The sequence below is a fragment of the Prionailurus viverrinus genome, chromosome C1 (assembly GCF_022837055.1).
Source record: "Prionailurus viverrinus isolate Anna chromosome C1, UM_Priviv_1.0, whole genome shotgun sequence".
Lineage (NCBI taxonomy): Eukaryota > Metazoa > Chordata > Mammalia > Carnivora > Felidae > Prionailurus > Prionailurus viverrinus.
This window is the reverse complement of record NC_062568.1, coordinates 40,436,648-40,454,606: the sequence shown is the minus strand read 5'-3', so window position 1 is coordinate 40,454,606 and position 17,959 is coordinate 40,436,648. Positions and strand designations below refer to the sequence as shown.

The 17,959-nt window shown below is 38.4% G+C and overlaps 1 protein-coding gene and 1 long non-coding RNA gene across 3 annotated transcripts in view; one reads left to right on the top strand and one right to left on the bottom strand.

Moving 5' to 3' along the window:
- Positions 1 to 1,047: 1,047 nt before the first annotated feature.
- On the bottom strand, positions 1,048 to 11,175 carry LOC125173978 (uncharacterized). The gene is made up of 3 exons (XR_007155208.1): positions 11,091 to 11,175; positions 5,921 to 6,147; positions 1,048 to 1,201 (listed from the first exon to the last, which is right to left on the bottom strand). It is a non-coding gene; the product is annotated as an uncharacterized LOC125173978 (long non-coding RNA).
- A 19-nt stretch (positions 11,176 to 11,194) lies between these two features.
- The window catches only part of WDR75 (WD repeat domain 75), a 30,969-nt gene continuing 24,204 nt past the window's right edge, over positions 11,195 to 17,959 (top strand). Inside the window, exons 1-3 of one of the 2 annotated variants that reach the window (XM_047873653.1) lie at positions 11,229 to 11,373; positions 13,014 to 13,114; positions 16,717 to 16,846. In XM_047873653.1, coding sequence (XP_047729609.1) covers positions 13,056 to 13,114; positions 16,717 to 16,846 — 189 coding nt within the window. In that variant the 5' untranslated portion in view covers positions 11,229 to 11,373; positions 13,014 to 13,055. Of the gene's footprint in view, positions 11,374 to 13,013; positions 13,115 to 16,716; positions 16,847 to 17,959 lie in introns of both variants that reach the window. The other variant, XM_047873652.1, reaches the window with a different exon arrangement.

Here is a 17,959-nt window from a genome sequence, read left to right as displayed (position 1 = left end):
CTTATTTGGTGTCTATCATTAATTCTGAAAACTTCTCAATCATTATTACTCCAAATAGTTCTTCTTTTTCTATGGCTCTTTCTTCTCCTTCTGGTATTACCATTATACACACAGTTATACCTTTCGTAACTGCATCACAGTTCTTAGATATTCTATTCTATCTTTGCATTATTTTTTCTCTTTACATTTCATCATTGGAAATTTCTACTGACATTTCTTCAAGCTCACTGATTCTTTCTTCAGCAGTGTCCAATCTATTAATGATCATATCAGACATTCTTCACTTCTATTACAGTATTTTTTATTGCTAGAATTTCCTTCTGATTCTTTCTCAGAGTTTCTAGCTCTCTGTTTACACTACATATGTGTCCTTGCATGTTATCCACTTTTTCCATTACAGCCCTTAGCATATAGTTGTTTTAATTTCCAGTCTGATAATTCCAACATCTCTGCCATCTCTGTGTCTGTTTTTAATGCTTCCACCATTCCTTCAAACTAGTTTTTGTCTTTTAATATGCCTCATAATTTTGTTGAAAGACATGATGCGCTGGATAAAAGAAACTGAGGTAAATAGGCTTAAAAAGGTTTTGTGTTTATCTAGCTAGGAGTTTGGCTGTAGTTATTGTTTATAGTAGCTTTAGTTAAGCCGTGTTTATGGCTTTGGTAGCTTTAGCTGTTATTTAGCTTTAGGTGTCAGAGGCTAACATATCCTATGGTATTCTTATTTTTGTCTCCCTTCCTGTATTTGGGTTTCCCTTTGTCTTCAGACTTCCCTAGAGATTTATCCTTATACAGGATCTGAGTCATGCAGTTACTTCAGTTATATACCCATTTTATTATACAGGAGAGCTATTGATGTGGTGGTAAAGTGTGAGGGAAGGGAAGTTTCTACAGTGATATGATCAGATCCCAGTCTTTTAGTGAATCTATTCCCCTACATTGTAACCTTCAGGAGTGCTTCTCAGATTTTTCCATCTTAAGTGAGACAAGAAGGCTAGAGAGAATAGAGTTGAGTAGTTTCCTTCCCCCTGGTCAGTGGGAATCCAGTAAAATCCCAATCAGTTAGGCTCTGGTAAGATAGCTATCAAGGGCAGGACTTGTCAAGAAGGAGAGAATGCTCTGGGCCTATTTTAAAAAAGTGTCCTGGACACATGAGGGACTTTTCTTCTCCCATCTTCACTGTAAGAATCTGGTAGAGTTCCTGAAGGCAAAACACATGAAAGTGTGAGGTATTTCTAAGACTACGCTCCCATGTGTTTTAACTCTTAAACTTGTCCACACTGATCCTCCAATAATTTGTCAATTACCGTTCACATTTTTTTTCTAGTACTGGCTCCAGCAGTGATTACTGCTCTTGGGCATCTGTTCTAATAAGTCATGATTCTATCTACCTATATTCATTTTTGAGAGCAGGGGCAGTACTTTTTCCTGTAACCTCAATTCTTTGAATGATCTAAGAAGAGTTGCTGATTTTTGGTTTGTTCAGCTTTTTCTTACTGTGAGGATGAGAGTAATGACTTCTAAGCTCCTTACATGCTGAATTATGACTACTTTGACACAGCAGTGGGGATCCTTAGGACTTCTGATACCAGGTCATAAAAAGTCATGAAGCTATTGATGATTTCCTTGAGATTCTCTCTGCAGGATGTCAGCCATCATGTAAAAATTTCAACTACCCTGACACTGCACATTGGAGAGGCCAGGTTATGTAGATTGATAACCCCAGCTAAGTTTGCAGCTGACAGCCAGCATCAACTTGCCAACTATGAGTAAGTCATTTTGGATGTCCAGTCAAATCAACCCTTCAAAAGACTGCAGCCCAGCAATGTAAGATTACAGCTGCATAACAGACACCAAGTGAAAAGTGCCTAGTCAAGCCTTTCCTGAATTCGCCACCCACCCAATCTGTGAGCAAAATTAAACCGTTTGTTTTATGCCACTATGTTTTGGGGTAATTTGTTACATAGTAGTAATATGAGAACAGACTTTTGAAATACTATTATACATGTGACAATTTATCTTCAGTGTGTCATACTCTTTTACCATGGAATTGATGAAGAGCAAATTAAATAAATGACTTCAATTTTTATGGAGTTTGTTCAAAGAAACTCTAAGTTTGGTCTAAAACTACTTACAACAACCCAATCCCTAATTAATCCCTGGGTCTCTGAATGAATGTATACCAACATGAAATAAGTCACAGAAAATATATAGCCCCTCTAAAGAGCAGTCTGCTAAATGCCCACCTCAGATGTAGCAATGGAGAACAATGAACAAGGTAGATCTTACCATACGCAGAACCAGAGACTATAAGAATTAGTTCGAACCTCACTCAGGTCAAGAAACTTGAATCAAGTATAAACCAAGCATATAGGATAAGGGAGAAGTTTACAAGTATGGGGGCTTTCTGAGAAACGCAGTGCCTAGGATGTGTGTGTCAGATAAACCTCAAGGTTACTTAAGAGTTCTTAATAACACAAAACAAAAAAATTGTTATAGCTATACCTTTTGAAAGACTTGACTGATTATAGAAACTTGTCACTGAATAAGAAATGTCCCTAAAGGGTCTGTTGACTGAAATATCAAGAGTTTGTAGGTATTCAGTCATGTGACCAGAAATAACAAGTAAGACCCAGCCTAGAGAGACAATGACAATTACATTATGACTTGTTCCTGAAAGTGAATTAAGATGTCATCAATTATAAGATTCCATTGACTGTAAGACATATCTCAATCAGAGATCTGAAAATGTTTCTTAAACTTCATGAAATATTTCAATGGTTTTAGACACGGAGTTACTACCCATAATCTAATTTAAGCAACTGGTTTCTCTCACAGTCTCAAAGGGAGGGGTTGGGGAAAGACCTGTAGTACTATCCTTGTCGTTTGGCCCAACCTAACTCTGATAAATATTAATTTTCTGCCTTTCTGCTGTATTCTCTCATTAACCACTTAGAGTAATGAATCCAGCTTTTCCATGTCTTTCCCTCTCAGCATTCAGTTGACCTAAATCTTATCTGCGTTAATCTTTTTCTTACAGAACCTTGCTTAAGGCTGCAAAATACAGGCAATACTCTCCTACCACTTGACTTAGTATTATTGCCTTGGTAAATACATAGTCTGATTCTCAAGAGTTTAACCAAATTTAAAAATGCTCTGAAGTTTATTGTCCACTGTGAAATATCTACTGATCATTGTAGCATTAGTTTTATAAAACTATTATTATTGGATAAAAGCTCCTCTACTAGAGAAACTCTAACTGCACCATTTTACCCCTGATTATAAATGCTTGACTCTTACTTTCTTTTTTTCAGTAAGTTCTTTGAAGTAATAACTTTATTTCCTAATACCCTCCAAAGATGACCAATGACTTTGTTTTGTTTGTATTATTATGAACTCATTACTTCAACCATAACATGTTTCAATCCATTGCAATTATTATTTTTGATACTGAAATTGTCCCAACTCAGTGAGACCCTCTTCAAGTTGTTCCTGAGTCCATTTAACTCAACCTCAGTAGTCTTTGATAGCTCTCTTTCTTTCTGGTATGATAAGAAATCTTATACATCTCTGTCAGCCATTTCTTTAAGGAGCTTTGTTTCCTTTTAGTAGAAAATGGAAGTTATAAGCCACATCCAGGCTTAGTAGCAAAATGCATTTTTTAAAGTTTATTTATTTTTGAGAGAGGGGAGGGGAGGGACAAAGACAGAATCCCAAGCAGGCTCTGCTCTGTCAGCACACAGCCCAATGCAGGGCTTGACCTCATGAACCCATGAGATCATGTCCTGAGATGAAATCAGGTGCCCACCCCAACAAAATATGGTTTTAAAAACAAAATAAGTTGTAAGCCCATAATGATGCTTCGAATTCAAATTTAGATCTATCTTCAGATGTTTCTAATAGACACTCAAGGTAAATAACCAGTAAGCAAGGTCTAGACTGTCTCCAAACACGGCAGTACTTTTGTCTTTTAGCATTAGGATCAACTGGGAAGCTTCTATAACCCTAATGCCCAAAAAGAAAGATCTCAAATCAACTAACTTTACACCTTAAGGAACTAAAAAAAAAAAAAAAAAAAAAAAAAAAAAAAAAAAAAAAGGAAAAAAGAAAAGAAAGCTAAATTCAAAGACAGTTGGGAAAAGTAATAAAAGTTATAATAAAGATAAAATAGAATAGAGAGAAAAATCAATGAAACCAAAATTAGGTTCTTTAGAAAGATCAACAAAATGTTTCATTGACAAATGTTTAGGCAGACTAAAAAGAGAGAGAGAGAGAGAGAGAGAGAGAGAGGATGCAAATAACTAAGATCAGAAATAAAAGTGGGGACATTACCACCAGTCTTACAGAAATAAAAAAAAAATTAGAATGGTATGAACAATTATAAGCAAATAAACTAGGTAACCTAGATGAAATGAGGAAATTCCTGCAAAGTTATGAATTACCAAAACTAACAGAAAAATAAATAGAATATTTCAATAGACCTATGACCAGTAGAGACTGAATCAGCAATCACAAACTTCCCAACAAAGAAAAGTCCAGGGTCAAATTATTTTACTGGTAAATTCTACCAAATATTTAAAAAAATTAAAACAAACCCTTCATAGCTGCCAAGAAAAAAATAGAAGATAAGGAAACAATTCCTAACTCATTCTATTAGGCCAACATTACTCTAATTCCAGAGCCAAAAACACCACAGAAAAGAAAACTATAGGCCAATATTCCTCATTAATGTAGTCATAAACACTCAGCAAACTAGAAGTAGAAGGGAATTTCCTCAATAAGATAAAAGGAATTTATGAAAAACCCACAGCTAACAAGATGCTCAATAGTGAAAGACTGAAAACCTTCCCCCTCAGATCAGGAATAAGACAAGCATGCCCACTTTCACCACTGCTATTCAGCATTGTATTAGAAGTTCTAGTCAGATCAATCAGGTGAGAAAAAGAAACAAAAAGCATGCAAACTAGAAAAGATGACATGATATAATATATTTAAAAAAATCCTAAAGAATACACAACAAAAAACTATTAGATCTATAAATGAATTCAGCAAAGTTGCAGGATACAATATCAACACACAAAAATCCATTTTATTTCTATACACTAGCAATTGAGGGGGAATAAGAAGTGACTTAAAGGTAAAAAGTTTCCTTTTGGAGTGACAAAAACATTCTTGATACAGTGATAGTTCTGTAACATTGTGAATATACTAAATGTCACTAATAAAAACTTTATACTGTGTGTATTTCACCACACTTAAAAAAAAAAAAAAAAAAAAAAAAACCAACTCTGATGTCCAGGTGACACTGCAGACCAATTTCATCAGAATCTATGGAGGTTTCATTATTTTCTAAAGCACTCCAGGTACTTCTTATGTATAGCTTATATATAGTAATGAGAATTTAGTAAGAGATTAGTATAAATAGCAAGACTCTCCCTTGGGGATATAACAGGCATAAAGTATTAATGCCAGGTACTTAAGCATAGAGTTTTGTGTAAGTTCATTTTTATGGGGATAGGGCTTCAGAGACTACTGAAGAGCTTATTTTGCATAGCTGTCATTAAAATGTGCAATTATTTTAGCTTTATGAAGTTTTTCCCTATTGCTTTGTCTCTTAAATTGAGATCTGAGAGTTAAATTAGAATCTTCAAATTTTGAGATGTCATTTTGATAATCTGAGAAAAAAAAATTATCAGTATAACAACAAAAGTTGTCTTTTACAGTGAAACTCCCCAGTTGAATTATATCTTAATTCTGTAAAAAAAAAATAGAATATTATCTAGGTTTCTAGTCTTCATAGACACCCCCATTCTCCCTTCCTTCCTCCTAAACCGAGAGTCAGCATCACTCTTCTGAAAAGGACCAAACAGTAAATACTTTAGGTTTTTCATGACATACAATTTCTGTCACAACTACTCACCTTTGAAACTGTAGTGCAAGAGCAGCCATAGACAATATATTAACAAGGAGGCACGCCTGTGTTCCCAAAACTTTATTTTCAAGAGAGATGACAAGCCACATTTGGCCTACAGGCCACAGTTGGTTGAATGCCATCCTAAATGGTTATTCCATATCTTCTCTCTCCTCAAACCTCCAACAACTCCTTCCCAATCGTTACCTCAATTGATTGTCTTATTTGCTGTTTCACTGAAAAAATAGAAAGCAAACAAAAGAAAAATTTCAAATTCTCCCATAAATACATCTTCCCATCTACCTTCATCTTTATTTCTTTTCATTTCTATGGTTGAAGTGTCAGTGCTCCTGGCAAAGGCCAATCCCTCTACTTAAACACTAGATTCCATCCTTTCTCACCTATTTAAGAAGTGTTCCTGCAATTATTTGCTTACTTTCTTTGATTGTCAGTTTTTCTCTTTCTCCTATGTCTTTTCTATCGGCCTACTATCTGCTATATCTTTACCTTAGAAACAGAAAGAAAAAAAAAGTGTCTCTTGACCTCACTTTCCCTCTAGCTATTATCATGTTTCTTCCTTTCTCTGTACACCAAAACTCCTAGAAGTCCTACTGTCTTTAATTTCACTTCTCTATTCTCTCCTGAACCCACTCAAATCAGATTTTCATTCCCAGCACTCCCATCAAGACTACTCTTATCAACACCCCCAGTGATTTCCACATTGCTAAGTGCAACAGTCAATTCTTTGTCTTCTAGCTATTTAACCTATCAGTCACAGTTGACAAAAAGATCAGTTCTACCTCTTTCTTCATTTGGCTTTCATGGCATCATACCTTCCTGGTTTTGTTCTTAAACTAGCTAATCTTTTTCATTTCCTCTTCATCTTCCTGATCCCTAAATATTAAAGTACCTCAGACTCAGTCCTTGGACCTCTTCCATTTTCTACCTACACACACTCCACTGGTGACCTCAGCCATCCTCATTGCCCCTCCATATAACCTATATCCAAATGACTCCCAAATTTATATCTCTGCACTAAATTCCAAAGGGATATTCAGCTGCCTACTCAACATCTCCATTTCAATGTCTTATAAAAAACTCATACCTAGTTCCACACACCCCCCCCCCCCGCCCTCCACCCCGGCAAAAAAAAAAAAAAAAAAAAAAAAATCTGCTCTCTCACAGTCTTTCCTTCACAGAGCATGGTGATCTCAATATTCAAAATTCTCAGTTCTAACCTCTGGAGTCATCTGTTCTCCCATAGTCTTACATACAACATTTCATCCATCAGAAAACACTATTTGTTTTGCCTTCAAAATATACCCAGAACGCAAACATTTCTCACCACTCTTACTGCCCGAGTCTAAGCCACCATTATCTCTCAACTGCACTATTTCAAGACACTCCTAGTATGGCTTCAAGCTTCAAACCTTTTTTCCATACTGTGGGAGATGCAGGAGAGAAGCATCAAAGGAAAAGACTTCAAATGGGAAGGGCTGGAGAAGGTGCAAGGCCTTAGGACATGTTTACATAGCACTGCAGCTGGCTTACAAGGAACGCCTAGAGCCATTAACAGTGTCCAAGGCCAGATCCTCCTTCACACCTGACCCTTCCTAGTGTTATAGAAACCAATTAACTCAAAATTCAACCTTGAAAAGCTAAACCATTAGACTGACCAACACACTTGCTTAGCTGACTTTATGCATGTAGTCTTTAGCAATTATCCTAATAAAAAGAAGCTTCATTCTAGAGTCGGGCCGGACTCATTCCGACTCGAGTATGAGGACCTTCACTTAACTGCACTTTGTTTGCAGACTCATCTTTTGCGACTCCGGCCATACTCCCTGCAACATCTCACCAGTCTCTATGTACAAGAATCAGAGTAATTCTATTAAGAAGTTAACCTAGAGAATTTCAGCTCCTGTCAAACTGGAATTAGGGTACTCTACTCTATCTCTCCCACTAACTACAGCTAAAAATTCTAAACAAAATACAAAATAAACTAACAGCTGCCTCTGCAAGGTAAACACAAGTGGTAGGGTAGGAAGATGAGGACTCCAAGGAAGACCTAGTAGCAAGTAACAAGAAATGAAGCAGCTCTCTCTTTCTCCTACCCCCATTTGGGAGTAATGTCCCCTATGAGATGGAGCTCTTTTAATTCTCCTGGATTCACCCCAGATGAAATCCAATAATAAAGGTACAGTTACTCAGCAGCAATGACAATGGTGGAGAGAGGGAGATGGCCATATGGCCCCACATATCCTTTGCCCTCACCACCTAGCCTCAGTACAAGGCCTCACTGTGGAAAAGTATGCAATAAGGTGGGAGGAAAAAGCCTGTGCTTTATATTCAGAACACCAAGAAGGAAAATCAAGGAAGCCCAAAAATATAGAACATCACAGAAGCAAGAGTTGGAGAGAGGTAACTTTTAAATCATTAATACTGGGCTCACTTCTGAGCTGTGCATGCATGAGACTACGCAGAATTAACATGGCCAAGGCTTGAAGGATTTTAATAGGATCCAGGATCTCTTAACATTACGTCTGGGATAAAATATGAAATTATTCAACACGAAACCAAAACCAGAAAAATCTCAGTAACTCTCAAAGGAAAGGCAATTAACAGGCACCAACACCAAGATGACCCAAATGTTGAAATTATTAGAAAAGACTTTAATTCAGTAATTATAACAATACTCCAAAAAGTAGGCAAAATGCTCTTAAAAGAAATGGAAAGATAGAAATTTTCATGGAAAAAATAGAGGCTGTAAAAAAGAATCAAATGTAAATTAATTCAGAATGGATCACAGACCTAAATATTAACTATAAAACATAAAATTCCTTGTATAAAACATAAGAGAAAATCGTCATGAGTGTGGAATAGGTAAGAAGGTCTTAGGTCCAACAATAAAAGTATGATCCAGAAAAGAAAAAAAACTGATAAACTGCACTTCATGCAAATTTAAAACTTTAGTACCACGAGAGACACTATTAACAGAATGAAAAGACAAGCCGTAGTTCAGAAGAAAATATTCACAATTTACATATTTGACACGGAAAGTGTATCCAAAATAAATCATCTCAAAACTCAACAGAAAGAAAACCACCACCCAATAAAGCAACGAGTAAAAGATAAAACCCCACATTACAATCTAAATTTCAAATAATGGATTACCTAGTCCTGGCTACCTTTCAATTGTTGCTAATTGCCTAACACCATTTCATCAGTCCTTTTCCATCATGAGTTCTTAAGAAAACATACTATCTTGTAACTCTCTCCTTATGTACCCCCCCAACCTGAGACTACAAAGCAAAGTTAAATGTCTCCCCTTTTTTGGCTATCATTAGTTATTCCCCCTAGCTTCCCCAATAACACATATCTCAGTTCCACAAAATATTCCTGCAAAATAAAAATGTAGATACCTTCAATCCTACAATACTTATTCTAGGAATCTCTCCTATAGCAATGCTGTCACAAATTCATGTTCTCTATAGCACTATTTGTCACTTTACAAAATGGAAATGACTAAATATCCACCTTTGGGGAAATGCCTTAATCAATGATGGCACGTTTACTCTGTGGAATACTATGAAGTCACTAAAAAGGAGATAAAATCGGTATGCAGTGAAAAGCCTAGAGAGAGGGAAGAAAGAATTATGTAGTGCCTTGTACTGAAGAATAATGTGAAAGTATATGGATACCTAGAAAAATATCAAGAAGCATACACACCAAACTTTTAGCAGTGGAGAGATATTCGTGGGTGGGAGTGATCCTAATCATATTTCTGTACTGAATTATTTTACAGCAAATCTGTATTAACAATGAATTTTTAAAGTATTTTTTAACCTGCATAACTTTAACAAACATATTCATCAGGTTAAACCTAAACCTCCTCAGAGAAAACCATTTTCTCTCATATTAAAGTCTTATTTTCTTTAGCACACAATCTGTCATTAATTTGTAAAACAGTTACATCGTCCCTCCCGTGGAAGGTTAACAGGACAGGGGTCCCATCTGTTTTGCACCGTCCCTCACAATAATTATTATTTGTCTCCAGAAAACTGATAAATTGTAACCTATCAAGAGGTAACACGTACAGGGCAGACCTGTTCCTGCTAAAATTAAGCTGTCAGGGGGCACCTGGGTGGCTCAGTCGGTTGAATGACTGGCTCGGGTCATGATCTCTGGGTTTGAGCCCCATGCCTCGCTCTGCGCTGACAGTGCAGAGCCTGGAACCTGCTTCAAATTGTGCCTCTCTCTCTCTCTCTCTCTCTCTCTCTCTCTCTCTGTCCCTCCCCCGCTCACAATCTCTCTCTCTCTCTCAAAAATAAGACATTTTTTAAAAAAGACATTTAAAAAAATAAATAAAATTAAGCTGTCAGTGGCTCTTCACTTAGTAGTGGTACAGTGCCGGCAAGGGGATTGATAAATGTGTACTTAATGAGTAAATAAAGGTAAGTGTACACCTAATAAACCTGGACCACGAAGAGGATGTACATGGCGTTATAAAAAGGAATGGTGATAGAGGCCTAACCATGCTCCGAGTTCGGGGCCTCCTAACCTACAGGCAAGGTGGACTAATGGAAAAGCTAAAACCAAAGCAACAGGCACAAAAACAAAAACAAAAAAACCAAAACAAACAAACAAACAAAAAAAAAAAACCGTAGCCAAACAGGGAGCAGCGGTGTCGGAACTTGGGCCGGAGTGGGAGGGAATGTCAGATCGGTGCGAGCAGCTCCACCGAACAGAAAAACGGATGCACCAGAATTCCGGTGCAGGAGCCAGGTGTCCAAAGGAAAAGGCAAGGCCTTCGTTGTTGCGGAGATTTTGTAGAGACCTATGCTACGCTCGGCGGAAAAGGAGAAAATGACGGCTAATGAAAGGGACAAACAGCTATGCAAATGGTAGAAAGCTACCTTTCCACCCAAGAACTAAGCTGAGCGGTGAAACCAGGTGGCACGAATACGTTGGCGTCATCTCGCAGCGCCCGAATCACTACCGAGAAAGGAAAGGCCTTGGTGAGTGGGAAAGGGAGGCCGTCTGGAGGTCACGTGATACACAATAGGCCACCCTTCCCTTCTGGCGAACGAAGTTGTAGGTAGAATCAAATTAACAGGCCAGAGTGAAACTTATTTGTACTAAGAGTTCAAAGATGTCTAATATAAATTCATTGTCTCACCTTTCCTACCTGTGTTGTAATTTAAAGTTGCCCCCAAAAAAGATGGCGGCACAGGCGCTGGGTCCTACCATAGAGACTGAGGCCTAGAGAAGCCCGTGCACGCCTTTTGTGGGCTGAGACTCGTGCCCTAGCGCCCGGCCTCCGTCAAGGAAGTTCGGGGCTTGCGGGCGGTCGTGAGTTCCTGCGTCTGCGCGAAGATGGTGGAGGAGGAGAGTGTCCGCGTGGTTCGTTGCGGCGGCAGCGAGTTGAACTTTAGGAGAGCTGTGTTCTCTGCGGATTCTAAGTATGGGGCCACCGCGCACTGTCTGCCGGGCTGAGGGACGTGAGTCCCCGGGGAGGGGGAGGAAAGAACTGTCAGGCCAGTCCGGACTCGCCAACCGGCGGTTCTGGGCTCTGGGAAGGGGGCGCGTGCGGGAGTCCCCAGGCCACGCGTAAGGGAACCGTTGCCTGAGTGCTGTTTAGAGGAGTGAGAAACCACTTAGTCCCGTGGCACTGCAGGCTGAGGCTTCTTTACAGGACAGTTTACCTGCAGGTGGTTGAGGGACCGGGGGCGGGCCCACGTGCCTGGAATCAGCTCCGCCGTGGGGCGGCGAGAAAGTCCGGGCAAAGATCTGTACATCACTGCCCTTGCAGTACTGCGAGGAGTGTTTTTTCGGAAAGAGTCGTGACTTTGAATTACTGAAAGATCAAAGATTTCCATTTTCTCCACACTCTTCTTTCCCCTAAAGATGTATTTTGGCAACCTTATTGCAACTATGCGTGATACTGATGTTAGAGTCTGTGCGGAATGATTACGTATGAAAGTCCTGGTCTCTATTCTCGGGAGTTCAGTATAGCTGGAAACCAAACTACTCCCTGGGTTCAAAACCCGGTTCTTACATTGTGTGACCTTTGCAAGTTCTTTATCTTTGCCTCAGTAGTCTCATCCTAAAACAGGAATAATATTTTGTAATCCAATTCCTAGGGTTGTTGAGAGGGTTAAGTGCTTTAATACATGTAAATCAGGTAAAAACAAGCCTGGTACCTAATGGCTCAGTGTGCGTCAGCTGTCATTGTTCTATTGTCAGTATAATTTACAAACGACATCCCGTAGAAAGAGGTTTTCAAATCATTTAAGGACAGCGTGACCCTTAGTTAATTACCCCTTTCTGTCTTGGAAGAGTAACGGTAATATCTTATGAAAGTTTGTATCCCCCACAGGGTCTTGCTTATGGGTGTATGATAGTTGTTGAATGCATGCATGACTGAAGGAGTTTTCATAAATAGCAGTAGAGGCAAGAAAAAAAAAAGAATCCTTGGTCTTTACATGAAAGAGAGCTTTGTTGATATTCATCTTATAAATCAGGAAGAAACTGAGATTTCAGGGTGTCACAGTTCTGCTTACAGCTAGGAATCCAGTTTCTTTTTCCAGTGTAGTGCTTCTACGACTTAGGATGAGATGCAGTGTGTTTCATTTACCAAGTCCTACAATTCGTTTTAAAGTATTTGTCAGCTACATATTATTTATAACAAGCTGGCATGACAAAAATTAAGATAATTTTAATATTGATCCTATTTTCAAGATTTTACAGTCTGGTGAGGAAAAAAATAATTAGTAACAGATGTTGCATACTATGGTTCCTTGGGAGTTACTAAAGAGAGAGTACTTCAGACTGGTGAGGATGGACAGGTTGCTGAGGAAATGACATTTAGGCTAGGCCTAAATAGGTGAATGGTATTTTGACTAGAGGATATGGATGGAAGGCATTCCAGATAGTGGGCACAGTATAAGCAAGAAGAGTAGAAACCTAAATATATTGAACAGACTGTGGTACAGTTAGCTCATATGACTAGTATATGAAGAGAGCTAGTGAGGTTGAAAAAGGAACGTGAAGCCAGTTCTTGGCTGTTTGGTCCAAAGAGACTATTTTTTTTATTCCCTAGATGGAGGGCGGTGGAAGGTAACATGATTGTGTTTCTTCAAGAATGTTAATCCGAAGACTATGCATAAAACTAATAAGTGGTGGAGAGTGGCAAGATCAGAGGTAGGTTGACTTAGCATACTTGAGGTACACAGATGGCATAGAGGAGGGAGTTATATAATGAAAGTTTCCCTTCAGTAGTGGGACCTTACAAGACTAACAGGAGTTTGTTCCACCACTGATATTGGGGGAAGGCATCCAAGCGAAGTGTGCAGCTTGAAGTTGCTGGGGTAGGGTGAGAGGGGTAGGTAGTGTGATGTGTGTAAAGTCAGTATAGTTTGTAGCATAAAGTATAGGGAAGTGGTGGGAGAAGAATCTGGAAGAGTACAGACCATGGCTTAAAAGGCTAATGCAGGCATCCAGACAAGAAATTACTTTGGCCTAAACCAAGATAATATTGAAGATGAAGAGAATAGACAATTTTGGAGTGAATCAGCACTTCGGATTAACGAGATAGCGAGTTCACTTTGGGACCTGTTGAATTTAAAGTACCTATGAAATGACCAGGTGGACCTAATAAGTAGGTAGAAAATCAGTACTGAAGTTTGGGGAATTTGGTGAAGATTTAGATGTGGAGTGTTTGGGTTTTGTTTGTGTCTATATAAAAAGTAGTAATTAAAATCAGCTCTCTAGCAAATGAACAGGGTCATAATGAACTCATCAAGGTTTTGGATGTTATCTAAAAGGTACTACAGGTGTTGGCTAATTTATACAAAAAGGAATAAGGTAATTTTGTATTTTGCTTCAAGGAGGTCATCAAGAAAGCTGAGATAGTAAATAAGACTAGAATTTTGGAGTTTTATCTGTTTCCTCTTGTTCATTGGGTCCTCTTGGAACTAAGACAAAAACTCTGTTCTGCCTACTTGAGGGGGTTGTTTTAAGAGGCAAGTCAAGAGGTGGGTATACGTGAGAGTAGCTTGTATTCCTGTATCAGTTATTACTGACTCCCAGTCCAGCACTGTTTATATTACATCCTTTTAGCTCCTACAGTTACATGGTGCTAAGCATTAGGTTGCTAAGGTATAGAAAATTTAAAAAGTAGGTCATTCTTGTCTTTTACATTCCTAAATTCCCACAAAGCTAGTGTCCAACTCTAAATACTCTTTTGCAGACCATTCTGTATATTGCTGTAATAATTTTCCTTAAGTGTTACTATCATAACTCTCACCCTTATTCCTAATCTTGCTCAGAACCCTATTAATCTTCTGTTGCCTTCCTTATCTACAGCTCTTTTCTCTGGCTTTCATGACTTTCCCTGATCTAGCTTGACTCTCCTTACCCAATTATTTCCTGACATAACCTATCATATACACTTTGTTAGGTCATTTCCTATCTCTTGTAGGTACTGTGTTAATTATTTCCCAGCTTATGTTTATGTTGGTATTCTTTTTCATTCCCAGCTCTTAAATTATGCATCCTTTGGAGCCTCATTTAAATTCTGGTTCCTGTTTGAAAGCATCCCTAACTTCTTCATTTCAGTAAAGTTGATTGAATCATATGTGGCAGGCATTGTGGTCTATGCTTTACATGCATTTCTGTCTGCAGGGTTTTAGGTATTCTGATTTTATGAAAGCATTTGAGTGTGCTAAGCATACTGTGTGTGCTAAGGGTGCATTTGCATGTGTTGTTTCCTTTGGTCCTCATAATAACCCTGTGAGAAACCATTACCTGCCTTTTACAGCAGAGAACAGTGATGTTTTAGAGAATTAAATTCTCCCAGCATTCAGCCCATATGTGGTAAAGCTGGCATTCAAACCCATTTGTTTGACTTCTTAAAACTGTGTCCTTTTTCTACCTACTATATTTCTATTGTTATTTATAATAAGTAAACACACCTTTCCTCCCCTCAAAGAGCTTACAGTCTAGTAGGGGAAGGCTTCAATATGCTGTGTGGTCAGTGCTCTTATAGCGCTAAGCCTACCATCTTGTGTAAGCACATTAAGAGTGGTGCTGCTCTAGAATGAGAAAATGCAGGAAGGCTTCACATGTGCTGAATCTGTCTTAAGGAAGTAGTCAGAAAGAAAGAGTATTCTGTGTAGACAGCAATGTATACAAAAGCAGGGAGAGAGTGTTTCTTTTGGGGGCTTGCTTTCAAATTTAAAGCCATTCTCTGTGGAGGAGCAAGGAGAGAGGAAATTCCTTTTCTCTGGGGAATCATATCAGAATCGGAGTTTTCCTGGCACATAGTACCCTTCACCCACCACCATCTCAGGGAATGCCTAGCCAACCTTTTGGTATAATGGGGTGTGTCTGTGGGGAGTGGGAGGGTAGTGGAGTTGTAAACCACTTGACTAGAGGACAGTTTTAAAATGACAAAGTAGCTCCACTTAGATCAGGTCAAATCACCAAAGGCCTTAGGAGTTTAGATCATATCCCAAAGGCAGTGGGAAAACATTGACAAACTGTAATTTAATTTTATCTTTAAAGAAGTAATGTCAAATTTGCAAAGTTAATCTGGTGTGAGTGGGAAAGATGAATTGAAGGGCCACACCTGGAGACTGTAAGAAGCCCTTAGGTCCAGGCTGGAGATGTTAAGACTCTGAATTAAGGTACTCATGGGAATGAAGAGGAGGATCCAGCCAGAGGGGTAACCATATGTCTCAGATGTTTTGTTGCTTGAACTTGCTTAATCTTTTAGACAGTGAAACAAGTCATTTCATGATTGCCTCCTGGCACTTAGAATAATGCGTCCTGATTTCAGAGAGGTGAACGTGAAAAAGCAGGTGTCTTAGAATTGATAAAATAGGGTAGTCGTGATCCTGGTCAGCATTAGAAGATTTACTCTTTTGTTATCTTGTAATTTTTTTTATTGGTTCATTTTATCCAGATAGTTTACAAAATCTCTGAGAATTGAGTGGGTTCTGTTCAACAAACGGATTGCACATTGGGAGTCAAAGATAAATTAAGGTATTTGCCCGATGGGAGCTTATGGCCTAATAAGGAAGGGGGATACATTTGTAAACAAGTAATGGCAACACAGTGTGAAAAGTAGTAGGATCAAGTCATGTAAGGTTGCTTTGGGAACACAGAGAAGATATCTGGCCTGGGGATTCTGTGGTTTGTACCTTCTGTACTGCATGGAAAAACACCCTATTAGACATGTATAATGTTCTACGTATTAGGCACAGAACATTTTTTATTTTGTAGAGACTAGAAGGTTTGTACTACTATACTACGAGCTCTGTTTTGTGGTTATATCCGTAATGAAAATTGTCAAATATTGCCCCCACTTAACTACTTTTAGTAATTTAGTAGCCTCTCCTATTTTGAAGAGAGCCACAAATCCAGAGAGACAAAAACAAAACTAACATTTCGGCAACAAGTGAAAGAACTGTCACAAAGTCTTTGTACTTTGCTATAAAAGAGGCCTTGCCAACTAGAGAGAGCTTCGACTTAGCGTTTGTAAGGTGGTGTCCCCAGTGAACAATGGAGAGCAGGGGGGACATGGGAAGATGCTGTTAGAGTAATGGTGCGTGGTAAGTGAGAACCTGGCACACAATTTTTAGTATGTAGTTCTTGAAACTGTTGGTTTTATTTTTTTTTTTTTGAAACTGTTGGTTTTAAAAGAAACCTCTGTTGCAAGTGAAAAAGATTTTTCATGAACTATAAAAAAAAGATTATGCTGTATACAGAATACATGAAATTTATTTTTTTATTATTTCCAGGTATATCTTCTGTGTCTCTGGTGACTTTGTTAAAGTTCATAGCACAGCTACAGAAGAATGTGTACACATATTGCAAGGGCACAGAAATCTGGTGACTGGAATCCAACTCAACCCCAACAATCATCTACAGGTGTCAAATGATTTATAATTAAATGTAATATTGGCTTTGTTGTTACCAGAAAATTATGATTTGATTTTAGCTGGGAAACTTACCAAGTTACAATTAGAAAAATACATGCATCCCTTGCTTTTCAAAAGTTCGTATTGTGCCGCTTCGTTTTTATAAAAAAAAAAACAAACCAAAAAAAGATGAAAATCAAAAATAGCATTCCGTGTTTGTTTTGCGGCAGGGTGATGTAGAGGCAGCACGCACCCCTGGCAGTGAGAGTGGCCCCACCAGGCTCCTTCCCCAGGAACTGCTCAGCATCAAGCTACCATAGCTTTAAGCTATGATCATCTGTGCTTTATCTCAATATATGTTGTACATCCATTAGCAAGATGAATCCCAAGGTACCAGAAAAGCCTAAGAGAGGTTTTTCTTTGGATGTGGGAATGCTCAAAATTGTTTGTATAAATTAATGGTAATTGCTTCTTTGTTTTACACCATTTCCACCTTTCTATGAAAGGTTTCATAGAAATACTCTACTTTCAGGTAGCAGCAGAAACCTATATGTTGATTTTTTTGATCCAGGGTACTTTTTAACATTTTTAGTTATTAAAATAGGGTCACAGCCTAGATCTACATTGCCCATGCTGTATTCTGTAAAACCATTTATTCCAGAGAATGCTAATAGATGTTGCTTGAAAGAAAACATTCTTGGCTGTGTGCGTTACTGAAATTGAAGGTTAGGCACAGTTAGATAATTTCTTGGTTGTAGGTCTTCTCAAATCCTTTTATATGCATTACAAATATCCAAAAAGGGTGCATACTGTTTGGTGTTTCTCAAGCTTAAATGTCCTTAACCCCTTTGGTTTCTGGAACCCATTTTTCAAAATGCTGGCTAAGAGGTATTGATGTTTTAGATCTTTTCCTTTACAGATGAGGCTCTTTAGTGTTGGTGCAGATGTTATCTTAAGGCCAGTGCTGGACAAGAAGGATTAGTCAGTGGATGGACCAGTTAATTTCAGGGCAAACTTGGGAATCTAATTTAGTCCAGACCTTCCCACTCACCCCACAAAGCAGCTCAGAATTCAGAAATAATGTCATTTTAATTCTGTTCTTAAATTTCAGCAACCACTAAAG